This window comes from Hippopotamus amphibius, chromosome 3, assembly GCF_030028045.1.
Source record: "Hippopotamus amphibius kiboko isolate mHipAmp2 chromosome 3, mHipAmp2.hap2, whole genome shotgun sequence".
In the NCBI taxonomy this organism is placed as follows: Eukaryota; Metazoa; Chordata; class Mammalia; order Artiodactyla; family Hippopotamidae; genus Hippopotamus; species Hippopotamus amphibius.
The window spans coordinates 177,256,307-177,283,017 of record NC_080188.1 but is presented as its reverse complement, the minus strand read 5'-3'; the positions used below and the strand labels follow the sequence as shown (position 1 = coordinate 177,283,017).

The following is a 26,711-nucleotide window of genomic DNA, read 5'->3' as shown; positions in this document are numbered from 1 at the left end:
TATTGGCTTGCTCTGTTACTAAAGTTAAAAAGGCCAAAAATATGCTGGATAGCATCCTATAGTATTTTTGATAATAAATTACAAAATATTATCTTCCATGTGGACAAAATCATGACTGTTTATAGTATTTTTCTGAACTTAGCCTTAGACATTTTAGATATATAAAACCTGTTTTTTGAATAAATGCTCAAATTAAGAAGCAAACCACAACACAATGCTGAAGTTTAAAATACGGTGTCCCATCATCTGTTCTCAGAGCAAGAGGGAGTCCTGGGTCATAGTTACTTGCCTTTCCGTTTCACCTGGACGTGTACTCCCTGTCTGATTTATCCTTGAGGATGTTCAGTCGTGTTCTTGAACCCCTGGTTGGGACACTGCCCCCTGCAGTTGCTGTGGAAGGCTGCAGGCAGGGTAAGGAGTAATCTCAGGTCATAGGAAGTTTATAACGTTGTTCAGATGATAAACTATGTATACATGCCTTAAACTTTGAAAAATGATGCAAGGATTAAGTAATTCAAGAGGGTCATGGAGAAGCGGGGTGTTCCAGTCTCCCAACTCAGCTGATTCTGATGCCACCAGGGCCAGCTTTGCCTGGAGCCACTCTGGGGCTGAGTGCAGCAGAGTCCACTGTGGGAGGCACTCTTCGCGATTTTAGAAAACTCAAAAGCAGTTTTTGCCTTTGTTCTCTTTTGTTTTCTAAGAAATTCATCTGATGTTACCCTCAAAAAAGGAGATGCCTTACTTCCTGTGCTTAGGTAGAAAAAACCCTTCATTTTTTTTATCTGTTTCATCAATAAGACTAAAAAGTTGTGCAAGTTGATATCAGATTCTCATGGCTCCTAGAAACCTGAGATGCAGAACTCTCTCATGATCTTAAATGCAATTATATGTAAATTAAATTTTGAGACAGTTATATTTTAAAGCTTCACCTATATATAATAGGTGGAACTTATGGTATAAATGAAGCCTATTGCATACCTTTTTTATGCAAATAACTATCGTTTTAGGCAGATAGCATTCCCCTAGAAATATCAATCTTTGAATATTTTTGAGGGTTTTCTTTTTTTTAAATTTGGGTCCACCTAGCTAATTAGGTTGGATTTCAGCCATACCCTCTCCAAAGATGACAGCTTGGAATTCATGGTTGGATGTTCTTAGTTTCTATACCTGCTGCCATTTTCATAAGCAAATACAAGCTTCCTTAAACAAGTAGTTATTCTTCTGGTGATGACTAACAAGAACACTCCTGTAGTATAATATCTTTGTGTTTACAACATAAACCTAAAACTGATTTGACCCATGCTTGAGTCTAATTTCCAAAAGTATGAAAGTATTTCTACAAGCATTTCTTCATCTTAAGATTTTTTTCCAGCACTTTCTCTTTTTGCTCTTAGTTTATCTGGCAAGTGAAATGAATTGCCAACAAAGCAAGGACAAAACCATTTATTATGTTTTAGAACAGTTTTCAAAGCACAGTCCCAGGACCAGCAGCATCAGCATAATCTGGAAACTTACTAGAAGTGTCTCATCCCTTTAGAAATTCTGTGTGGGACCTAGAAACCTGCATTTTAACAAGTCCTCCAGGGAATTCTGATTCACAGTCTAGTTTGAGAACCACAGCCTTAGAACATGCCAATGTAACTACCCAACAGAAAGAATCCTGGCCTCGAAGTCATGATATCTTGTTTTAAGCACAGGAAAGGACAGAGCCTGAGCTACAAAGATCCAGTCTGGCTCACATACTTGCCAGATAGGTAAATCCCACTTCCCATCTTGAAGAGGAATGAGGGCAGGGGCAGAAAGACCAAGCCATTTCAGTAGTCAGTGTTATGCTACCAGGAAGCAAGGAGCTAGAGGAAAGGTAGCTTCCGTCCTCACCCCCATGCTGATACACCCCTGTTAAGATTGTCTCCCTGGGGGGGGAGCGAATTGGGAGATTGGGATACCAAATTGTATACTCTAAATATATGCAGTTTATTGTATGTTAACTATATCTCAATAAAAGTTCTTAAAAAAAAAAAAAAAAAAGATTGTCTCCCACCATGAATACCTAGAACCAGCTAACCCAAAGAAGAGCAGGTGAAAATTTAGTTCTTTCATTCTTGAAAGAGAATCGAATGAGACAATAAGACAGCTGATGCATTCTTCTCTCTTATCAGTGTAGCCACTTTCTCCCCCGCCATGCCACCCACCCCGCATGAGCATTTGACTTTCTTACAAAATTTGTCATTGGCCAAAATACTGCAAGCAGTCCATCCCTGTAGCTACAAATGCAATTCAAGCATCACATCTTTCCCTTTGATTTGGAAGCAGAAACCTGGCTCTTCTATCATAATTATAAACCGCCCACACACAACATAGTGTTTCAATAAACACTAAGTGATGCAAGATGCTCCTTTGCAATGTAATGGGTCACTTAATGAAGCCCATCAACTGCGCAAAGTAATGGAGGAAAATTTAGTACAAAACAAATAACTCTGCTTGGCCCAAAACAAACTATCTTATGAGGTGAATGTCTTTGGAAACTCTTTGAATGGTTAGGAACTGGACCAATGAAATGAACCTTAACAGTAAACCTTAAATGTTTTTCTGGTGTTGAAATTGGCAAACGTCTTAGTGTTACTTATTAAGAAAATTCACACCAAACAACTTAATGCTTCTCTTGAATTGCTTTCTATACAGATTATTGGGGGGTTATTGTTTTAGAAATAAGATGATGCTCATTTCTTCCAGAAAGGTTGACAGACACTTCAGGATTTTTAATTACTAAGTACATGTATGGGTTACTTTAACCTGAAACCAGGCATATTTTAAAGATGTCATAATTATTTTAAGAGAAAATGATGGAAATTTTATCTTTCTTTTTTTTCAATCATTAATTCACCACACAGGTGTGCAGTGCCTATTCAATGCCCTAGGGACTCCATTAACGTGCTCATGATGGGTAGGTTCTCATGATTTATTTATTTGAAAAAAAAATGTTCTGACCCAAAGACAACGCTGAGGTCTGGGATAAAGTGGTGAACAAGACAAACAAAAGACCTGGCACATAGCAGAAAGTTATATTTTTCTGGTCTCCTGCCTTGCCTCTTTCTGCAGTTGCCCATCACTATTGACTTTGTTGGTTCAAAGATTGGGGAGGAGATTAATGAGAAGTTGCTGTTCCATCAGAGTATCTCAGTCTTTCTATTCTCTATCCCCATCATTGAACTTGTCCATTCCACTGCATCACTTAATTTCTAGTTTCTATAATTTCTAGTTTCTTTAACCCCATTATAGGCCTACATTCTCTTATGACTCTCACGTTTTATATGCCACAGTTAGAATCATATGTGCCCCTGCTGTGTCCACATTTCTGTATTTTCGAGCTCTGAGAATATACTCTCAGAGTCTGAATTACAAAATTTTGCCTCATTTTTTCCACTTAAAATGGGGTGCTATAGTAAAACCACTTGCATACTTGTCTTATCCCATTCGTCTTCCACTATGAATTGATTTTGAGTTTTTAAAAATCATGCATCATAATATAGTCCACATAGTACATGCTCAATAAATAACACATTGCAGTGAATAGCTGGAAAGCATGTTACAGATCATCTAGTCTGAATCTCCTGTGTCACAGAGGACAAAACTGAGGTTTAGAGAAGTTTAGTGATTAATGATTATGCAAATTGGCAGTTGGAGCTAGAATCCACATCTTTTGACTTCTATGTAAACTTGCTGCCTCAAATATAAACCTCTGACAAATGCCTCAAAAGGCTGCATTTCTGGCCTCATTGGACCCGCTCACCTTGACTTGGTCTATACTCTAAGCTGGCTAAACATCTTTGTGTAAGTACTTTTCAGTCATTCATTTGTTTGTCTACTATTTAATAAATATTTATTCACTGCCTTCTAATCACATTATACTAAATGCTGAACATACGTAATAAATACAGAATATGTGGTCTCTGCACTCAAGAAATTTGCCATCTATTGGAGGACACGGGCAATAATATAGTAAATAAATACATAATGGCAAACAGAATTAAGTGCTATGAGATACATAAAACCATGAAGCATTGTGGAGTGGTGGTTGGAAACTATAGGATGGTCAGGAAGTGCTGAGGAATGACACTTAAGAACAAAAGGATCAGAAGAGAACTCAGTTTGCATTCCTTTCTCTCTTGGCTACAACCTTTGGTCAAAGCTACCACATATGCATGAAATAATTTCCAGCGCACCATGCCACATTGTATCCTGTTCCTCACTGCATTTGTTGCTTAAGATCCACTGTTTTCAAATAAAATCCCCTAAGTCCATCTCATTATTGCGCCTTCTGCTAGAGTTTCCCATTTTCAAGTTCAAATTCTGGCCAACTCAGCTAAGAAAATATTTCTATAGGTTATGTGACTAATTGTCAAACTCCCTGAGGAAGGGCCTATGATTTAGTATTTATTCCAAACATCTAATAAACTACTGAGCAGTCAAATACCCTGTAGATAGAGTTTCCAAGAGTCTAAATCCTACATGCCATTGTAGCTTTTTTTTTTTTTTTTTGGCAAAAGCAATGATTTACTTAAAAAAAAAAAAAAACAAAAACCTTAGTATAATGTAAAGATCAATGGCTATCACAAGTATTCATAAGTTGTTTCTTACTTCTAGGAATAACTTTCATTTATTCATTTGTCAAACATTCAGTGGCTGAATGACAAGCACTGAGCTAGACACCACAAGAAAATGAAGATGAGTAGGAACATAGAGCATTTCTCATCAATGGCAATAAACATATAAACCTAATTCTAGAAATATGTTGAAATGCTACAGAAGCATCAAGATAGGGAAAGGAAGGTCAGAGAAGACTTCACCAAAGTGAGTTTTGAGGGAGGAATAGCAGTTCCAGCAGATAAAAGAACACTGAGAACGTAGTTGAAGGCAACACCATGCTAAATACTCTATGAAACAACTCAAGTGGACATGACCTCTGGCCTCTGGAAACTTCACACCAAAGGAGAAAACGATATAGGTTCAAATCCAGGACATAAGTTAAACAAATATGGTCATTTCAAATGAAAATGAGCAGGATACTAGTGAAAGGGCAGGTGTTTTTGCATGGTCACAAGTGAAAAGGAAATTATGGGAGAATTTTTCCCAGCAGGAAATTGCCAAAACATTTCAGGTGGTCATGGAAGTGGTAACCTTTCTACAGGAAAAGGACTTACTTGTTTACTTAATTGAAACAGCTAGTAGGGATTGGTTTAGTTTCGTAGCTATGCCTATAAAGTATCTCTAATTACACTTTCAAAAAATGAGTGCTTGCTTAGTAATAAGACTTAGTGTAAGAGGTTAAACTGGAATGCACCTTCCCAAGGAAACCTTTCCTCTAAAGCCTCTTGGACATTTTTCAAAGTACAGGAGGCAAAAGAAACTCTACTAAGATCTATGAGTTTGTGCTTAAGTGGTCAGTATCTTTACCGTTAATCAACAATATCTTTTGCTTTGATTTTTTCTTGACTATCTAATTTTATCTTATAGCTTTGTAATTTTTTAACATTTCGTAACCATTTTCTTAAACTTTTCTAACTTCACTCCATCCTGAGAAAGAATGTTTGATTTGATCAATTTACTGTGTCCAATACAGGGGAACATTCCATGACATGACTGTAATTCCAGAAGGGGTATTTCTGAAAAAAATCAATGGGAGAGTTTTATCAAGAAGAAAGGTTTCAATTTGCAGAATTTGTTGAATTTTGTTGGCTGCAAACATTACTCTCCGAGATATGGCATACAAGGTCAAGTACATACACAAAAAGCTTATTAATACATTTAGGAAATAAATGTATGGGTTCAGGGAATAAAGAGTATTAGTTGGTAAAGCTGAGGTTCTCAGATACAGTAATATTTTATTATCTGGAGTTTGTTTATTCAGCAACCTCAGCTATTAGAAACACCATCACCAACCAGAAAGTGAGCAATACTGTTGCTAAGAATAAAACTTTTAGGACCCAAAACAGGAGCCAGAGCTCATGCAGTTTGCTCAGGCACACACCCTGAGCCTGTTTACACTTATGGTAGAGAACGTGAAAAACCTTGATTTTTCTGATTTTCTAGTGCCCAGCAAATTAGAAGTAAAATACAGAATAAATTGGAGAAAGCTACTGCTAAAGGCAATGAGAAGTGATCATTAACACCCAGGCAGGGAGAAAAAATAGGAAGAATATTACATAAAGGGAAATAAAAATTCAAACCTCATCGATCTCGGAGGCCTAAATACCTTATTAGTTCCTGGAGTGGGCATAACATAGTATGGTATAGTATACTTCATACTCTATGGGCTGGTATCCTTCATCCGTAGTGTACTTCATCGTATACTTCCTACTCTATTGGCTAAGAAATATGCAGCGTTTCAGATGGCTTTTACATGATTTAATATTTTGATTAATATTGGGAGGGACGACTTCAGTTTTTAGCAAGATTTGTATGTGAAAAAATACCTCATTTTTGTTGAAAAGCTGGGTGTATGCAAGGTGATGGTATAAAATTATCACAGGTGGCAGCCACTCCCGCTGGCCTGTCTATGCATGCGCATGCGCGTGGGGGCTCTTTCTCAGCGGCTTTGGGATACCCTTCTGCCAGATATTCTACTTGTTTCTTTACCTGTCTCTTTCTCTCTTTCTAGCCGGAGACCACCCCCATCACCAACTCGTCCCACTATAATCCGTCCACTAGAATCCTCCCTGTTAGACTAAGCAAAGTGTCTGGCATGGCAATTAATTGCTAATGAATTATGCGAAAGCAAAATATTTGATAACCGTTGCCGTAAATCACGCGTAGTCGCATGTGTGGACGTCGGTAGGCAAGTAACCAGTTTTACTAATGCATTCATCACTCACCTTCGTTGCTTATGGTATGTCAGACTTCTGGAGTTTGACTCTTGAAAACTGCTGACTCTTTGAGGCTTTCTATGTTGTATCGACCTAAGTAGATTGTATAGTAGCCCTCTACTTTGTGGACCACTGGCCTATCCTGGCATATATTTGGAATTGCTGTGACAACTTTCCCAGGTTACCTACCAGAGAGCCCATTCAGCATAATTCTTAAGAGATAAGAGAAGGTGGGCTTAGACCTAAATGATACATATTTTCCCACATTCTGTTTTGACTGACGGAAATTATGTTGTCTATTATAAATGTTTCCGCCTACTCCATGATTACATGTTTAGATCCTTTCTCCTTCCTCTTTATTTCATAAAACTGCTAAGAAGTGATTTTTTAAAAATTAGGATTCCTTAAAAATAAAACTTTTCCAGAAGCACGAGGTAGTTTGCAAAGGAAGAGTTAATGCATTGCTTGCTCTAGAGGGCTTCTCATGCCAATGTGTTTTGCTTCATGCTAGAAGCATATTCAGCAGTGAATTAAAGCTTGTTTATTGGTAGTCAGTAAATTTGGCTAGTTAGTTTCAGAGTTCAAGGAAGAAGCAAAATATCACATCTCTAGAAGTGTCTGGACAAATGTAATATCTTTATTCACTTATATACTTACCTCCTCATAGGTTATAGTGAAGGCTGACATGGAAAATATTTAATTTTTTATAATGATCTAATTTTAAGTGTGGCTAATTACACTGACACTAATTTCAGTTGATTTAGTTAGTGCAAAACTATGTCTCCCTTTCCATGCTAATATGTAATTCCCTAATGTAAAAATTTAGCCTACCCTTAAAACAATTTAACATAACTTTTTATCTGTTCTAGGCTTTCCTGATAAATCCTGAGCCTTACTATGGGATAGCCATATTTAAAGAATGGGACCTGGAATAGAAAGAAAATATGCCCTGGTTTAAGAGCAGAGCTCACACTCCTACGGATGGACAACATCAGTCTCTTTCCAGGTCATTCGAGAAAATAGTATTAAGACATCAAGTTTTAAAGCAAATTGGCAAATTCTAACATTCTAAAATTTATAAGAGCAGCTTAGCCTGGGGGTTAATAGTTCAGTCTTGAGGCTGACTTTTGGACTACCTAGGACTAGATGATTAGCACATAGGAAACAGCCAGAAGCCAACTGGAATTTTGTCTGCTAACTGTTCCCAGACAGCAGACCAAGTATTCACTGCATAGTTGCGTCCCACGACACCATTTCATATTCTACAGAAGTAAATCAGGTTTAACCAACTGAAATGTCTCCCTTTGAAAGCAGCAAACATGATTTGTATGTTAACTTTAATTTCCTGTGTAGTTTATACCCAAAGCAGACACCCATAAAGTATGAAGTAAAAACTTTTAACCGTTATTAAAAAGAGAACTTGCCAAGTTGAATGGCATTGTTTTGAACTTATTCTAAAGGGTTAAAACTAGCCCACATAGGCAAAACTCAGAGAATACAAGATTTACAAAAAAGGGCATTTCAACTTTTAAATTACAAGTGATTATATAAAGAACGCCACCCTAAATCACCACCCTAAATCTTCTCGCATCTTTTTTTTCCTCATGGGAAAAATTAACTCTTTGTGAATGGAACAGGTGTGCAAGATACACACTGTATTTTTAAAATAGTGTTGCAGCTAAGTGGAAATATGCTAAGTAAAAACTATGGAAGCATCCATAGTAAAATGAATAGTCTACAGTGAGATCTTTTCACAAAATTTCCTCTTTTTAGGATTCCCTTTGCTTCTTCCTTTGAATTCTCTAAAATAGGCATCTAACAGATTATATACTTTAGGGTTTGGCTTTGTGCTATATGTGGTTTTGCGTTTTGCTGTATTTCAAAAATTTCCTTTGGTTACAGGAAAATATTGTGGATAACCACTGATGTGTTCTTAGATCAGCACAAACCATGTCAAAGAAAATTGGAAATTTTTTTCCAAGTTTCTTTGCACTGATTTTATGTGTCGTAAACAATGGCATTTGTCACCTTTGGCTTTTGCTCTCAGATTATAACCCCACAGTTTCACTGTCCCAATTGTCTCTTCTTGTGTGTATATTTTTGTTTTATTTTACTTCTAAGTTTTTTCTAATAGAATCCAGCCTCCCCTGGGATGTCAGCAGTCGTGTTGCAGGATATTTTCAGTTTACTGCAGTACTGTGTCATATGATTAGTATAAATCCCATTTCTCAAAGGGTTTGCATCCTGCTAAAAGGAGATGTCAATGTAAATGAAGTCAGAAGCTCTAGGGTGTGCAGAGTTTGAAGTACAGCGTTCATATCAGGCCTTAATGTCACTTAATGAGCTTTCTAAGTGTTTCCCATACACTTCAGATCTTTTGTGTAACTTCCTCCTGATTGCTCTGATGTTGTCTACACAACAGATGTAGCTCCATCATGTCTAGTATAATAAAACATACCGTGTTTTTAGGATTTGGAAAAATAAACTGTATATGTTCATTTGATGGGTAAATCTATTTTGTTGTCCCATGCTAAATCTTGCATGCTTATTGACTAATTGGAATAGCCATTTACTCAATTGTGGACAGATGTTTGAAATAGTATTGATTTAGAACAGATATATTGCATTTCCAGAAATCATCTACCAAGATTACTCCTCTGATTATTGCTTTTAGCTGTGTTTTGTAACATAGATGAGCAGTAGGGTCTGTTTAGGTAGCAAATTGCCTACTTGTTCAAATACAAACACTCTATTCCAAAACATTATAATAAAACCAAGTTCCTGTGATATAACTATAAGCCTTCTGACCTTAGAATTAAAGAGTAGTCATATAGATTCATTTTACAACTTTTTAGTATAGACTGTAGCCATAATTCTCAACTATGAAATGGGACCTAATACCAGTATGTGATAAATGTTGATGTTTTCTGTGTACACACATTTTCTATGCATGTGTCTCTGTGTATACAGCATATACATAGTAAATTTGTTTGTGTAGGTACATGTATTTTGTGCCCCTTTGAGTAAGTAGGTTTAAAATCACTTGTTAAAATGCCATGAGCATGAGTGTGATTGTATATATGTGTATATGTATGGGTGTAAATATGTATACATGTGCTTCATATGTGTGAGTATATTTTTTAAACTGTGCTAATACAAGAGTTAGCTTTAGAGTATTTGCCATAATATGTGATAAAAGTGGTTCATTTCTCATAACATACCTGAGGTGTACAAAATTTTCTCCAGATTGTATTCATTCTGAGAGGCACAAGACTCAGAATTTCCATGACAACTTGATAGAGTAACATCTACAGGCATTTACATCTAAATTCACAGCATTGCTATCAAAGAAGAAATTATCTTTGCCAATATAGCTAGCTCATAGTCAGTTTAAGATCCAGAAACCTACCTTTAAACTCTCTGATTAGAATTATAAATTATTCTTAGATTGCTGAGCTGAATCTTAAAAAAGCTAAGTTGGTCTACATAGTCATTTTTTTTCTCTGTGGTAAATGTCAAAAAATAAAGTAGAGAGATATAGCAGTATAATATAAGTGATGGATGTTTTTGAGTAAATTTGCCTAAAATGCAAGGAAGAAGTTACGTAATACCTCAGAGGCAGGTCATCCATCCACTTTTTCAGGTAAACATTTTTCATTTGTCAAACAATATAATTATTTGAAATTGACAGGAATCTCCTTAACGTTGAGAATAAAACTTAAATAGTAGGTCCCTGAACTATGGAACTCGATGAAAGAAAATATTTGAGACTCAAGCCATGAGTTTTATATCATTTCACCAAGAGGACTGCAAGCTGTGAGCTCAGAGCTTAATGTGAATGAAGCTAGATGGTTTCCGAGAATCAATTATTAGTTCACTTGATCCTTCATTCCCTTCTTAAAAGCTCGTGTGTCTTCTAGATAATCTTCAGTCATCCTGTCTAATTGGTATGTTTAACATTATGTGGTATGCTATATTGTGAAATTTTAAGAGTATTTTGAAGCATATATAGTATATGCATTGCTATTTGTATATATGTGTAAGAATGTATGTACGTATGAGAGCAAGAAAGAGGAAACTCAAGGAAGAGTCTCCTGTTTGTCTTAAGACCTGTTCATACTGGTATATTGGTGAGACTCTCTGGTCTGAGGTTTCACACATGGCTCAGCTCAAGGCTTTATTTCTTTTTAATTTTTACCCTCAAATTCCTTACTATAATGTTTTTTAAATTATGATAAAATTACTGTCTAATCTCTTGCATTGTCTGTTGCCAGTTTGATAAAAATGATTCCTTCCAATCAGAAATTCCACCATTACTTGATTTGTGTTTAATTTCACATGTACAGCCTTTGTTTTGCTTACCTATGTTTCTTTTCTCTCCCTTTTCTGAATTAAACTCCTCTTTTGCTTTTTTATATTAAGAAGCAATGTACAGAAGCAAAATCTTACCTTCTCTGTTGATTCTTTAATTAATTTGAGCCAGAATACTTTCCGCTGTCCTCTTGGCACTTTCAGGATTTCTTAATGCTGATATATGGATGGACTCTGTGAATGGAATTTTTGAAGCAAGCTCCTAAAGCCTGTATCATTCTTGAAGGTCACGTGTACCTATTGTGAAAATGTGAAGCTGTATTTCTGAACTTGAAATAAATGACATTTGAAGGACTTCCCCCTTCCTCATTCTTGTATATATTTGAGTCATGTCTATGCTTATCAGTAAGATCTGAGACTTGTAAATATTTATAACTCTTTTGATCCAATTGGCCCACAGTTACCAATGTGGAGAATGATAGCATTTGGCATTACTATCATTAATTTGGGGAAGGGTGAAATTTTTAAAGGGAGCAAATTGGACAAATCAAAGCAGGAGAGTGGGAAATGTTTTATTCCTGATCTGAAGTCATTGTTGTACCAGGTTAAAGAAGAACACAAACCTTAGGCAGCTGGAGGGTGCAAAGTGACACTTGCCAAGAAGCACTGTGACATTTTGCTATTGAAAAGCAAGTGATCCTGAAAAACTAGGAAATAGAAGGAGGAAGAATACTCTGCCCAAATGTTAGGTCTACAGGAGGCATTTCTTACAGAAAGGAAGACTCAACAGTTGACCTCCATTGTTTATTCATTGGGCATTGAGGGGAGAAGTTACCCCTTTCAGTTTCCCCAACATTAAGAGAATGGAAGAGTGTTCAGTAGTTACACACATCCTTATCCTGAGTTTCCAGAGAATGGAGAAAGATTCCTTGTTATAAGAGTTTTGACGATAGGTCCCGTATCAACATGCATAGATTCAGATTGTGCCGTATAAAAGCAGAAGACAAGAAGGGAGTGGAAGGGGAGAAATGTTGGTTTACTTTCCCTCTGTATTCAGGATATGCTCTTTGTGAAAAGATGAATTGGAAAGACTGTTGGGTTAATTCACACTTTCTGTTGTAATTTCTTTCTCCTGTCTCTACCTCTTCCATCCGTGGACCCATCAATCTCTTCAAAGAAAGCTTTTTAATGGAAGAAAGAGTCAGGATGCCAATCATGCTGTGCAGTGTTGTGAGTGTATGTCTTACTGCATGATTCTGTATTCAGAATAGTTCCTAATAGAAAGTACCAAAACCAAAGGACCTTATTGTAACTATTTGGCAAATTTCCAAAAGTGCATTTTAAATTTGCATTTTAAAATAGTTCTGACATCAATGTAAATATCTGCTCAGTTTTCAAGATTCTTCTTTTTCTGCTGGAGTCTTTAAATTTCATACTGAGAAGTACTAATTTCATCCCACACCTGGCATTGCCACTCTTAAGACCATTTCTTGGTGTTCTCTCACACTGAGGCAGACTGATACTAGAGTACATGCAAGAGTGTTGGTTAAAACTACAACCTTAATTTGGAGTTTCCCAAAGTCCACTCCATGAGATTTTAATGTTTTACACACACACACACACACACACACCCCAAGGATTTCTTGATTAAATATACTTGGGAAATGATGACGAAAAATTAAATGTTGCTCTACTGGAAGACTACAGAACCTTTAATATCAGATGGCAGAGCTAGTGTCTCCATGTTTCTCAGATTTATTTGACCATCGATGCTTTGTTCATAGAGCGTCTCACAGGGCTAGTGTTCTGAGCTACATGCCTTAGGAAACAGTGCTTTAGCAGCTTTAGGCCAGAGGGGAAAGGCACTGAGTGAGATTATCACAGTACAGACTGTCACTAACACAAAGTTGGGTGATAAAATCAAATGTCATAGCAACTGGAGCTCGCAACTGAGGACCATCCTCCTGGAGCTCTGATGCTTGGGGAGATCCACGGAGGTAGGTCACAAAGGAACAGGAGGCACGAAAGCAGACAGACAGACATGCAGTGAGTCCTAGGGGAGCCTTGTGGAGGACTCAGATCATTTTCAATACTACCTTTTCTCTCCCACTCTCCAAATTAATTACATCACCCCCATTGTATTCTTGTAAAGGGAGGGATCTAGGTTGACCTAAAAGTGAAGATCAGCAGGAAAGTGTTGAGAAGAACACTTATTCTTACTGCCTTTCTTGTCTCACTTTCCCAAGCCCTCAGGCTCACCCACTGCTCCGGGATATTAAGTTATCTAAGTGATGGGCAAGGAAAACAGTCAGGGAATGTTTTGTGAGGTTGTAACAGAAAAAGAAAAAAGTTATAAGGAGGGCCTTCCCAGGGCTCTTGCCAGAGGAATGTCCCCATAAGAACAGATTGCAGTGTTGAGGTAGATCCAAGAGAGTGTAGGTAATTCATCATTCTTATTCATAATGGAGTCTTTTACATATGAATTATGCCCCTGTTCCACACACAGCTTTTCCTGCCACCTTACCTTCCTGTTTTGGCCAAACGATTCTCTGAAGTTCTTCTTCAGAAAGCTTAAGGAGGTATAACCTGAAATTATAATCTTGAGTAGGTGGAATCTGCATTTCCGGTGAATGCTAGTATGATGAGCTTTAACATGTGTTAGCAGCTCAGTATCCCAACTCAGTGTTCCAAACTCAGTAGTTCATGTTTCATGTTAGAAGCGGCAACAGTATAAGGTAACTTCGTAAGCCCTTCACGTAAAAAGCTCCAGTATCCTCAGCATGTGCCTTCAAGCACTTCAGCATTGCGTTAAGTAATATAGAAAATTCTGGAAAAGAAATAGTAAAAACCCAAACGGTCAAGATCCATAAATAAGAAATAACTCAGAGCCACTGCGTGGTGTCATCGCCAACAATGCTTTTTTGGCAACGAGAGGAAAGTTAGATACAGGATGAGTGAAGAGGGAAAGGAAAGAGCTAAGGGGATAAATGTCACTGTGATGTTTGAAGCAAATATTCTAGCTGTCCGTGAAATATATTCCAAGACATAAAGTTTCTGATCCTGTTTCTGGACTAGAACACCAAACTGGCTCCAACAGGAAAGCGCTTTGGCACATGCTGACAAAATGTGCCTCTAGCACTGTGGACTTGCTGTTCAGTCTAATGGCTCACCTCCCCACCCTGCTGAGGTAATTAAAGTGTTCTAAAGCCCCTTCAGAACCCCAAAATAGTTTCTGTTTGCTGGGCAGGTGATAAATCTCTTTGAGCCTGACAGGAATTTAATTACACTTTCTTCATGAAAACACCAGGGATAACCATTACCTGCATCTCTAAAGGGAAAGGCTTGCAGACCCCCCCGCAGTTGAAAGGTTATGGACCAATAACAAGTTCTTCATCATTTAAATGGATGGGAGGCCTCCCTAAGTGCAGCCAGCTTAAATTGGACCAAAGAAAAATTGGTCTCGGACTTTGGGGAAGGTAAAATTGTTTTTTTTGCCACTACTCAGAAATAGCCCGGTTAGTTTGGCTCCATTAACATCTCATAGAAGATGAAAAAGAAGTTTGTTTTTGTTTTTGTTTTTTTGTAGACTTCATTGCTCCACTCACTGAAGTGTTACAGAAGTAAGATGGAAGTGAGTATGTTGCTGAACACCTGGATGAGTAGCTAAAAAGAAGTCCCACAGGGAGTAGGGTACTGAACTAACCTCGCAGTTCTATGGCTTGCCATAATGTTTAGCTCATTAGCAGCTGGGTTAGAAAGAGGAAATTAAATGTAGACTTCTGCTGGAAACCCATGGGAAAGCGTCACTGGGCCTGCTGTTTTCCTACTTACAGAGCTGTCCATTGCCATTGTAGCATTTACCATATCTGCCTTAGCAGCCCATCATCCAGAGAGGCTGATGTCAAAACGAAGCACGACCCTGGACCCTTCTTTCACGACCAGTGAGCCTGACAGGATGCAAGCCAGGCTAGGGATATGGAGAAAGAGCCAGCAAACCCAATTCCATTTACCCTGGACCCAGTTGAGAATAAATCAGAACTTCAGTTGCACCTAACTCTGAGACAGAGGGAAATGTTTACAAAATCCTGGGGTCCCCATGGACCCAGACGTAGCCTCATAGTTTGCCTGGGCCTGGAAAAGCTATCACATCAGGATTTTCACCTGGAGGAAATTCTTATTTACAAATCCTTTTCTCCAAGATGGACCCCTGATATTGTCTGCATTGTGAATACATTGCCCATTTGATCTGTTGCCAACTTCTGTTTTCCCTCATCTTAAAAAAAATTTTCACCTGTCATATTTCTATATCAACTCCCTCTCCCTCTATGGAGATTTCACAACCTTTACTGAAATCTTTGGAAATAACTGACTGTCACAAAATCAGGGCTGGGAAACAAACACTCAAAGTTATAAAGGTATGTAGCTCTGATACTGTTCCCAGTTCTCCTGAATATGATTGCATGGATTTATCATTTCATGGTACAAATTAACAAGGTTTTGGAGGGGGCTCAAATGGCTCATACCTAGCACACGGGTGGAAGCCAGGAAACATCCTAGGAGCTGCTTCTATGCCATGTGATCTTCTCTCATTTCTCCTGCACGCCTGCATGTTTTTTGTCTGATTTGAATTTGATTTTTGTGGGATATTTTTGCATGCTCTTATTTGGATTTGTTTTCTAATTTAAACATTGTTTTCTTCCTCTGCATCTGTGTTTTTCTTTTTCTTTTTCTTTTTTGTTTTGTTTTCACTAGGCGACCCCCTCCTGCCGTTCCTGGACGACCGTGCTAACCCCCATCATTCATCTCCTTTTGTTTCCGACAACATGTCCATCATGGTATTTAAAAGCCCTTCATTTGCACTATATGTCATATGTACATAAAAACTTTTATTTTTGATCCATGTCTATAATAAAAAAAAGTTTATTCTATATAAAAAATGAAATGTGTTCTGTTTCTTTTTCTAAAGAAGATCCAAGTTAAAATAGGAGTTTGTTTCAACTAAAACCAGGTAAGGTGAAAAATATATAATTTGAGCTTTTAAGGTATCTAAATTGAAAATGAATGAATTTAAGTTCTTAAAATGTGATTTGGGATGCTATTTGGTGGAGAATAATTATCTTCAGTTGAAATGTCTATCCAATAGAAGAGTGAAATATGAAGTAAAAATCCTGGGTATCTAGAAAAGACACAGAGGACTGAATCATTTCAGTCTGCCCCTAGGAATCCCATTAATAATTATTATTGCACCAAGACTTTTTTTTTCCTATTTTCATTATTTTTCTACGAGATAAAATATGTAAGATTATGGAGATAAACTATGTAAGATTATGGGAGAAATTATTATGTGAAACATAAATCTCATACATTCTATTTGGCAAATTCAGGGGGAAAAAAAAAACATCATTTGAATAAAAGTACAAGGCAAGGAAATGTTGCCACCTTGAGAAGATTTTTTTTAAACTTTTTATTTTATATTGGAGTCTAGCTGATTAACAATGTTGCAATACTTTCAGAGGCACAGGAAACAGACTCAGCCATGTATCCATTCTCCCCCAAACTCCCCTCTCATCCAGGCTGCCACATAACATTGAGCAGAGTTCCCTGTGCTGTACAGTAGGTCCCTGTTGGTGATCCATTTTAAATATAGCAGTGTGTACTTGCCGATCCCAAACTCCCTGACTATCCCTTCCCCCCACCCTTCCCCTGAGAAGATTATTAATGATGTCAGCAAAGTGCTGGAAGAATAGAATCTATATGAGTTTTTGGGAAAAGAGAACTTTTTTATACCTTAATCCTTGAATGATAATTCCAACACTGAAATTTTAAGCTATCATTAAAAACAAATCCCAAAGATTTATCCAAATAAAATGTTTATTATAAAGGTAATGTAGTCCATCCTGCCAAATATGTGGTCTGAAACTTTCCTAAAAGTTTGAGATTTAATTCAGAGTTTTCATTTTGAAGATTTACTTGGTTTAAATTAGAATTTTAAAGGATCTTCTCTCAGATGAGATCACTTCTGAATGTGCCTCACTTCAGCATGTGAAGAAAAAAACTATAGGACAGGAAAGTAAAGTACTGTTGATCAGGACTTGGTGTTCCACTCACTTCCTGGCTGACCTAGAGAAGCCCTGGCAAAGAGATGCAGCATGGAAGACGTGGGCAGGAACCTCAGTTCGACAAGTGGTAGTGGCGACCCTCACTACCAGTGCCCTTTCTCTGGGCTGTAAAAAATCTTTTTTAAGGACTATGTTTTCCTCCCCAAAATGCAAAACCTGTTTATTTCTCAGGTGAAAATTTTCACATGGCATGTTACATCAATGTGTACTTGCATCCCAGGTCCAGTGACTGCGAGTTAGAAGTGCTCCTGGCTAAGGAAACTCAAAGGCACCAAAGCAGAGGATCAGCAGAAGCTCAAGTTTACCTGGAGGTGGCTGAATTGATACAAAATGTCACATGGCACTCAGTCTGTTTCCCTTCCCTTCACCTTCAGTGCAGGCATTTGATTTTTTAAATCAGTATTCTCATCGGATAGTGTTCTCATCTGATAGCATTCTCATCCCAACAGACCCAGTGTTCCTGGGTTATATGATACCACCTCCCCAAACACAAACAGAGGTTGTCAACAGAAAGGTTTTCACCGATTCATCTTTTTTAAGTGTTTGGTACTTTTCCACTTTGTCTTAATTTTGAACTTATTTTTATGCGCAGTGTGTTACACCATTTAGTTTAAAACTTAGATTGACCTGATGGCCATGAGAATGTAAAGCTCAAGTCGTAGCAGAATGAAATGATTCCCTGGCGACCTTACTTGGTCTCCTCAGCAAACAGGTATGGCCTCTTCCTCACATTCCATAGGCGAGAAGAAAAGGGGCCAATGAGAGGGGGAAGGCAGCAGCCTGGAGTAGAATCAAATGATGCTGAGGTTTGCTCATATTTACTGTTCATAGTATTTCTGTTTCCTAACACCCCCTTCCTCAGCTCTCCCACCTCCACCCTCAAGATTGGATAGAGAGCTGAAGGTGACTCGGGGTCTTCGAGAGAAACAAATCATTACATCTTTAATAAGCATAATATTTCTTAAGTATTATCCCTTTATTTATGCATCAAACATTTCTTGAATTCATAAGAATGTCCTAGTTACTGGGAACACCTGAGAAGTAACAGGATAAAAGTAGCGGACAAAATAGCTATATAAGCAATTCCAGTAGAAGCATACATCGGGAGAAAATTTTGGTCCTTTTTTCCAGGGAGAACTGTTACTGACTTCCATGCTGAAGCAGCTATTTGAGTCCTACAACCAGATTATCCACTTGACCCAGAGCCTGCTAACATTCCAGAATGTGGTGATTTTGACCTCTGGCAAAGAAAGGAACAATAGAACTCGTGTCAGCCAATCAGAAACCAAACTTTTCATTTCTAATGGAATAGTATAAGACTCTAAATCACATAAGTGTTGGTTGAGAAAGACAGTGGTATTGAAACTGAACTGGTCTGTTAACTTTGCTTTGGCTTCTAACAAAGAGGCTTTAGATTCAGAAGATACCCTGTGGCGGTCTTCCACTGGATGCGGTAAGGGGAGGGAGAGTCTCCCAGTCTCCCGCTAGAAACACCCAGGACACCTAGGAAATGGAGAAAAGAGAACTAAAGGTAGGGAAAAAATAAACAAAACTTCCCATGCTTTCCTTAGGGAGTTCCACTAGTAAATAAATGTCTGTAAACACTGAAGGGTGTTTCAACAAACATCCTAGAAGTTGAAAGCCAAGAGGAGATAAGGAAATAACCTCAGCTGTTCATGTACAAACATGAATAGCTTCAGTGGGTTTGGATCCTGAACGCTTCAATCCTCTTTATCCCAGAGTTTGAAAAATAGTGTACTTGCCAACATCTGTTTTATAACTCTGCACTAAGTATGTTTTTTTTTAAAAACCTCGGAAAAATCGATATTAAAATCTTTAGTCCAGTTCCATGGATTCAGCTGTGAATCCATTTTAAAGGTATGAATGTCATCCACAGAAAGAAGATTGCTGGAAAAGAAAAAACAACAACAACTTCTATAGCCCTTTGTAATATCGTAGAGGCTGTATCTGAATAAATCACATGGAGCTTATGCCTCCACACCACGGCATGGCCCCCATTCAAAGGGACGTACCAGTTGCTTCCACTGCTGTAATATACACCTGTTTTTGTTTGTTTTTTTAATACTACAAGTTACTGTCGAATCGCAATACTGTCAACATTTAAGATTGGATTAGGTGGCAGGTTGTTGGATGAGTCAAGACTGTAAACTGCTGCTCTCAGCGTTTTTAATCAAATCACATTTTGCAGGACTTCATATCAGGTTTTGATTCTCCACCACAGTTCACAATTTCAGTGATCCTTGTAAACAGGAGCCCTGAGCAGGCACAGAGTAAAGAAAGCCTTAGCAAGCCCAGGGGGCAAAGAGACTTAAGGATCCTCAAGGCAGTAACTGAGAAGTCACTGAAGTGGGTCCCTCCTCTCAGAACGGCTGCTAACAAAGGATATTTTTGAAGCTCCATATAACACAATAGAAAAACTAGTCTTTCAGATTCTTTTTTTTCTTTCTTTCTTTTTTTTTTTTTTTTTAGTCTTTCTGATTTTTAAGGGCTAGCTAGCTTTTCTTCCCCCAGTCCTCCGCTCTGTTGGCTGTATTTAAGAGGCAGCGGAGAGAAGTTAGATCCATGGAGATAGTTCCCTCTGCCTGCTGCTTTTTTCTCTTTTAAAGACAAAGATACTCTCAGCCTCATACACAAACGCTGCCTGGGTCCTAAAGATGCGTTTATTTTGCAGTTTAGAAAGAGCGGGAGGCCCGCAGTATGCTCACCGACCGGAGTCCAAATGTTCCTTTGGCCCTGCACAAGGCCACATGGCTGGCCTGCAGCGTGAGCGGTGCGCCAGCGGAGCTTGGGAAGGCAGAAGCAGCTCCTCAGGTCGGCTCTCTCACGGGCCCCAGGGGACCGCATCCCTCAGCCTCAGCACTGGGAAAGTCAGTGTGCTGCATCACCCAGCAAAAGTATGGTCAAGAGATTGGAGAGCTAATCTGTTTAGGGCACAGGACCTCACTCGGGCTGATCCTGGGTGTCGTTTGAAACCCAGGTGCCAATAGGCACCAGATGGTGTTTTGATTTGGCTGGTGGGGACCATTGTTCCCAAGGTAAACGAGCCAACCTTAATTGCACCTGTGAGCATGGTCTAAGCTAGCTCCCTCCTACAGAACTTCAGCTTTCTCCTCTGCCTCTCGCGTGCAGCTAAGCTCGCCAGAGCCCTCTCAGTGGCCAGGGGAGCGTCCCTCCTCAGCCCTGATGGTTCCCAGGACCTCGGTCAAACCCTGGCCCTCACTTCAGCTCTGATCACTCTCCCCAGAATCCAACTTTCTAGAACACTACAAATGGCACTGCCGCACTGTTGGAAGTTTGTACACTTCTCAGGAAATTAGTCATTAGCCCCGCAAAGCTCTCGTCAATATGTCCATTACCCAGAGAATTAGCACATGAATTCCTTTAGGGAACAATAAAAACATGTTCACGATGACATGAGGATGCCTGCACACTAAGACACATGTCCTCCAAGGTAAAAAGGGGGGTCCCAGAAATCTCCCCAGCTCTACCCACCAACACTCACCTTATCATCTGCCCTGAACCTGCCAGGACTTCCATAGCTCTTTATCCCAGCCCAGGTCAGTCAGCCTAGAACCCCTAGACTGCTGGGGCAACCTCCTCCCCAGAACTCTACTCACTGTTGTCCTGTTTGGAGATTGGAGTACGTATCTATTCCGTGCTCTTCTCTCCCCTCTCCAGCTTCTGACACATTTACCCTGTACCCTCTATAATTTGCTGCCCAAGATCAGCAAACTTCCCTAAATCTTCAGCCTATTCTCTGGATGTGTCCATCACCTTCCTTCTCTAACAGGACAGCTCTTAAGGGTGCTGCTTTCCAGGCAGTCTTCTCAAAAGGGAGTGCTTGTCTCCCACAGCCCTCTTACTACTGAGCCTCAAGTGGGGTAGGTATCCTTGTTTTTCTTTTTTGCTCTCAGACCATTCTTCCTCCCTAAAACCCTTGGCTTTGAAGCTCATGCACCAGATTATAGCACATACCCATCCTTGTCGCATTTATCTGCCAACCTCCAGTTCATTCTTATTTCTTGATGAGTTTAGCTCCTGTTTCACTGTCACTCTTTCCAGTGCCACGCCTGTATTAATTCTTGGGGATTTCCACCTGAGTGTAGGTACTCCTTCCAACACCCCACCCCCACCCCACTTCTCATTTACTCGGACTTCATTCCTCCAGTGGCATTGCCCTCCACACTACCTCAGCTACTCACTCCTTGTACTCCAACTACTCATAAAATTCTCTTTACTCTCTGACCTTTACTTCCTGTCTTTCAAGCCCCTTGAAGCTCCAATCCATTGACCTTTGCCCTGTCCCTCACCTCCCTGTCCTTCACCCTTCTTGAGGTTCACTCTCCTCCTCACCCAACTTCAGTTCCATGATCAGTCATTATAATTACGCCCATGCATGTCTACCATTCTCCCTTGGCCCTCTCTCAATCTGATTAATCACCACCCTGGGTAAATTCAACTCTCCGTCTACTCTAGTTTGCACTCATGTAGCTGTACGTGGTCAGGAACACACACACACACACACACACACACACACACACACACACACACACAAACTTCACTTTAAATTCATGACTACCATTCCCTAGTGAGCCCTCACTACTGCTGGGCAATTATTCTAAGCATTCCTAGTTCATTCACTCTCCCATCGTCCTGAACTGTTTCATACCTCTTCACTCTCCCACTCTCCCCTTACTCTCACATCTCAGCTGATTGTCTCCTACTTCCTTGAGAAAATTGAAGCAATCAGAAAAGAATTTCCAAAGATTCCCATCACCTCATCTATCCACTAACCATCTACCCACTTACCAGTACCTGTATCTATATACTCTGCCTTCCCACTGGTTACCATGTATCAACTATCCCTTCCCCTCCTAAAGCCAGTCCCTCCACTTATACAATAGATCCCATCACCTCTCACGTGCTCAAGAATATTGCCCCAGCAATTAATTCTTCCCTTTCTCACATCAACTGTTATTTTCTACTGTTTCATTTCCATCAATATACAAACATGCTGTCATTTCTCCCATCTTAAAAAAGTTCCTTACTCTCATCTCCCCTTCCAGTTTCTGTCCCATTTCCTGGTTCTCCTTTGATGTAAAACTTCCAGAGAGTTGCCTATACTTGCTGCTCCAGTTTCTCTTCTCTTATTCTCTCTTAAACCCACTTCAGATAGCTTTTTATTCCCACCACTCCACACAAAAAATGTTCTCTTAAGGGATACCAATCACATTCTCCTTGCTAAATCCAATGGTCAATGCTCAGTCCTTGCTTTCTTGATTTTTCAGATTTTGATCAGATCACAGTTGATCACCCCTTCTTCCTTGAGTCATCTGCACTTGGTTTCCAGGACTCTAAACTCTTGAATTTCCTCCTGCCTCAGTGGTTATGCTTTCCAAATCTTTTTGCCTATTCTTCTCTCCAACCTTTTACTTTGGATTTCTTAGTCCTCTGTCTATATAAACGTCCTTGGGGATGTCATCCAGTCACATGGCATTAAATGCCATTTATATACCAACAAATCTTAAATTTGTATCTCCATCCCAAACATTGCTCCTAAAATCCAAACTCATATCTCCAACTCCCTACTCAACACTTCAGCTTGGATGTCTACATTTCATACCCTACATACCCCAAGCTGAACTCCTGATCCTGCTCCCCAAATCTTTACCCATATCCCATGGGCCCCCATCTTAATTGATGGCATCTCCATCTTTCAATTTGCTCAGGCCCAAAACCATAAGAGTCATTTATGATTCCTCTCTTGCGTTCATACCCTACCTCTAATATGTCACGAAGTCCTTGACTCTACTTTCAGGTTATATCTGGAATGTGACTATTTTTCACCACTTCCTCTGTTGTCACTCTGCTCTGAGGCACTGTCCTCCCCTGCTTGGATTAATATCAAAGCCTCCTAATGCTTCCTTCTGCTCTACACTTGCCCCACAGCAACTAGAATGAGCCTGTCAAAATTTATGTCAAATCATGTAGCTCTTTTTCTCCAAGACCTTCCAGTGCTTCTCAGAGTAAAAGCCTGAGTCCTTTTAATAGCCCACATTGTCCTAGGTGACCCAGCCTTCCACTTCCCCTCTCTGGCCTCCTCTTCTGCTCTCCTTTCTCACTCTACCTTGGCCACTCCTGGCTAGTCCCCAAACACACCCCATGCAGTCTTCCTCCAGGGCCTTTGCAGCAGCTCTTGCCTCTGCCTGGAATGCTCTTCCCCTGAGGATCTGGGTAATTCCCTCACCTCCTTCCAAACTTTGGTTAAACGGTACCTTTCCCATGAGACCTACCCTGACCCCCCCCCCCCTTATTGAATACCATTGCTACTTTTTTCTTTTTTCAATAGCATTTATTCACCTTCTGCTCATGTTTATTGTCTGTTTCCTCCTGCTAGAATGTAAGCTCCACTTAGGTCAAGGAACTTTGTCCATTTTACTCGTAGGTGTATCTCAAGTACACAGAACAAACAGATCTGTCATATAGTTAACATCCAGTAAGTATCTGTTGAGTAAATATATTTCTGAGGCTAAACATCATAAAATGTGAATGGTAGAAAGTGAGTAGAGGTGGGCCTAGGTGGACAATAAATTTTTTAATAAACAGATGTTGGGGGAAGAGAATAAGGGATGGGAAGATGATGAGGGACTTGATAAAGCATTAAAAGCAACTGCCTACCAGTTAGCCTTTGGCCCTAGATGCAATTCAAGACACATTGAATTTCATCATAAAAAGGAATATCAATACCTTCCACAAGATGGCACTGTGTCCCAGCCCGGTTTTCCTGCATTCAAAGGGTTTGAAATATTTTAAAATTGTGTGACTGATGCCCTCTGCTGGTTTGTTTTTGTTTTTCTTGCCCTTCAGCCTTTGGCTTAAAGATGTAAATGATGGCCCCATATGCGTCCATGAACATGCTCAGTGTGAATTCTTAAATCCATAATTTAAGCCAGCTGCCAAAAGCATACTCGAAAGTTTATAGTACTGACACAGCATACAGGCATAACACTGACACCAATGTGACTGCCACAAAGAACCACTGTGATATGGTGACACTCAGATCCCTGCACAGCATCCTAGATGCATGCCAGTCACGCATCATGCCACAAAATCAAGCACACCTCCTGCCCTGTGGCTCTGCCTCTCCTTCATCCTTCCACCTCAACTACAATCCCTGGTACCACTTTGGAAGGACGGGAAAACTGCCTTCCCATTCCCCGCTCCTTGCCACCACTACCCTCCAGCCTTACTTATAACTCAGGGCGACAAGAAACAGAGCTGGGAGGAAGGGATACATCGTCTTATACAAGCATTTAACAAGTTGGGACTTTAATTCCAAAGCTACCCCAACCCTCTCCCCTTCCCCACCCTTGCCCACCTGCCCATATACACACACAATAATAGTCTCTGGAAATTTACATCATTAGTATCCTACTTGCGCCCTTTCAGTGTGCTTTAAATTTAAAAGACTGGCTTACTCTACTTAATTGATGAGTAACTTTCCCAAGAACTGTCACACTAGGTCATACTAATTGTTAAGTAGGCGTGCATCCCTATGCCTGCAGCAACCCAAAGAAGCATCCCGTACGTAAGTGAACCTCATCACCTTCGGGCAGTAACAACTAAGGGCTTGGGATTTCTTAACACTTTCTTATAGTGATGGCTTTTTTATTTGCGTTTTTTTCCCCCAAATTTTTAGAACCCATTTATATATCTGGTTTGTGAAACTTCTTGGACTTACATGTAGAATGCATATAAAATTATTTTTTCATTTGTTTTAAATTTGCTCTGTTCAAATTTCAAAGGGTGTCTCCTCCTATACGTCATGATTTGGTGAGCAAATAACATTCACTTTCACCCTTAATAGTTTTACAGACAATGACTATCTCTTTTGAGCCTTCCTTCCGGGCTGTGGTGTTCTATTCTCTAATCCATTTTCATAAGCCAGCTTCCTTTCCCTCTGATTCCTACCATTTTGGTTATTCCAGTTATCCTTCTGTGATATATTTCTTATTCTACTATAGCCTGGTTGTGAAGCAACCAATTCTGTACAAAGAATTCCAAACACAAAAGCACTGGATTCTGTTTAGATCTCAATAACCTCCTAGATAATGCCCAGAATTTTGAACCAATGTCCTCCACATACTATATATGGAACACCTTAGCTTGGGTGTACCATCTCAGGCACCTCAAACTGAACATGCCCCATTCTTATTTTATCTACTTTACTTTCAAACCTGTTCTCACTTCTGTTTTCTCATGGTATAGTTATTAGAAAGACGAATCCACTCAAAACAGAAGCCTCCCCTACCCATCTCCCGCCCCCGGCCAGTTCTCTTCCCCTTCCATCATCCAACATGAATTTACCAAGTTCTGAAAATCTCTCTAATCAGAATCCTCACCTCCTTTGCCCACTGTCACCACCCTTAGTCCAGACCCTCATTTTTCACTATTACAAGAACTCCCCATGCTCAGCCTCTGTAGTTCAGCCTAAATTCTGTTACCACAATTTTATAAACACACACTCACACACACCACAAAAGTGTGTTTGGTGGGAATCCTATATCCCTTCTCAAAAGCTCCTTAATTTGCCACTGACTCCAGGATCCAATAATTCAAGGTATTCACCACTCCCAGACCTCAGCCTCTCTCACTGCAGCCCATCCGTTCTGCACTCCCCTCCCCTGCCAGTATGCATCAGGCCCTGTGCACCTGGAGACACACACTGTTCACTCTGCTTGGAATACCTTCTCCCCACAGCCATCTCTTTTCTGAATCTGCTGCCCCTCACACCCAACCCACAACACCCCATCCGCTGCCTCCTCCACACTGAACTTTTACAGCCATCAGACGGAACAGGATCAGGCCTGGGGTAATTCAGATACTACACAGTGTGACAGGGCTGAACACGACAGCGCAGGCACCTTAATTCATCCCACTGAGGAAGTATTCTTGACAGTGATTCAAATACGGAAAATGTATTAAAACATTTAAAAACAAAATTTATACAACTCTTTACTACATTCAACCACTAACCCCTGGCCCTATTTCTGATGTGGACAAAATAATAATTATGAGCCAATTCTGGGCAGTCAAGACACGCCGAGTAGTGGTTACCCTCTTTGGAGAGGGCATGCTCTCTCCACAGTCTTCTAGCTGCCATCAGTCACACAAAGCATGCTAGCTTCACCTGCATGTACTGCTGACCTGGCTCCTGAAGGCCTTTGCCAGCTTACCCCCAAAACCATCTTTTGCTTGCTTGAATCCAACCTACCCTCTAAGACTAAGCTCAAGTGCTGTCTCCTCTAATGAATATCTCATTACTCCAGCGCGCTTTGACCTCCAGCCTCTTTGAAGTCCCCCAACATTGTGCTTGTGTATTACAACACATCATACT

General features: G+C 39.7%; 2 protein-coding genes across 6 annotated transcripts in view; both read left to right on the top strand.

The window, feature by feature from the left end:
- Positions 1–16,105, top strand: part of DNM3 (dynamin 3) — a 552,008-nt gene extending 535,903 nt beyond the window's left edge. For 2 of the 5 annotated variants that reach the window (XM_057725670.1, XM_057725669.1), the window contains one exon: positions 6,659–7,165. In XM_057725670.1, coding sequence (XP_057581653.1) covers positions 6,659–6,728 — 70 coding nt within the window. In that variant the 3' untranslated portion in view covers positions 6,729–7,165. Of the gene's footprint in view, positions 1–6,658; positions 7,166–7,732; positions 11,529–14,760; positions 14,806–15,926 lie in introns of those variants that run through there. The other 3 variants (XM_057725665.1, XM_057725664.1, XM_057725667.1) reach the window with 3 other exon arrangements.
- A 2,511-nt stretch (positions 16,106–18,616) lies between these two features.
- The window catches only part of C3H1orf105 (chromosome 3 C1orf105 homolog), a 30,314-nt gene continuing 22,219 nt past the window's right edge, over positions 18,617–26,711 (top strand). The window contains exon 1 of the mRNA XM_057730055.1: positions 18,617–18,824. Within this exon, the coding sequence (XP_057586038.1) occupies positions 18,804–18,824 (21 nt within the window). The 5' untranslated portion in view covers positions 18,617–18,803. The remainder of the gene's footprint in view (positions 18,825–26,711) is intronic.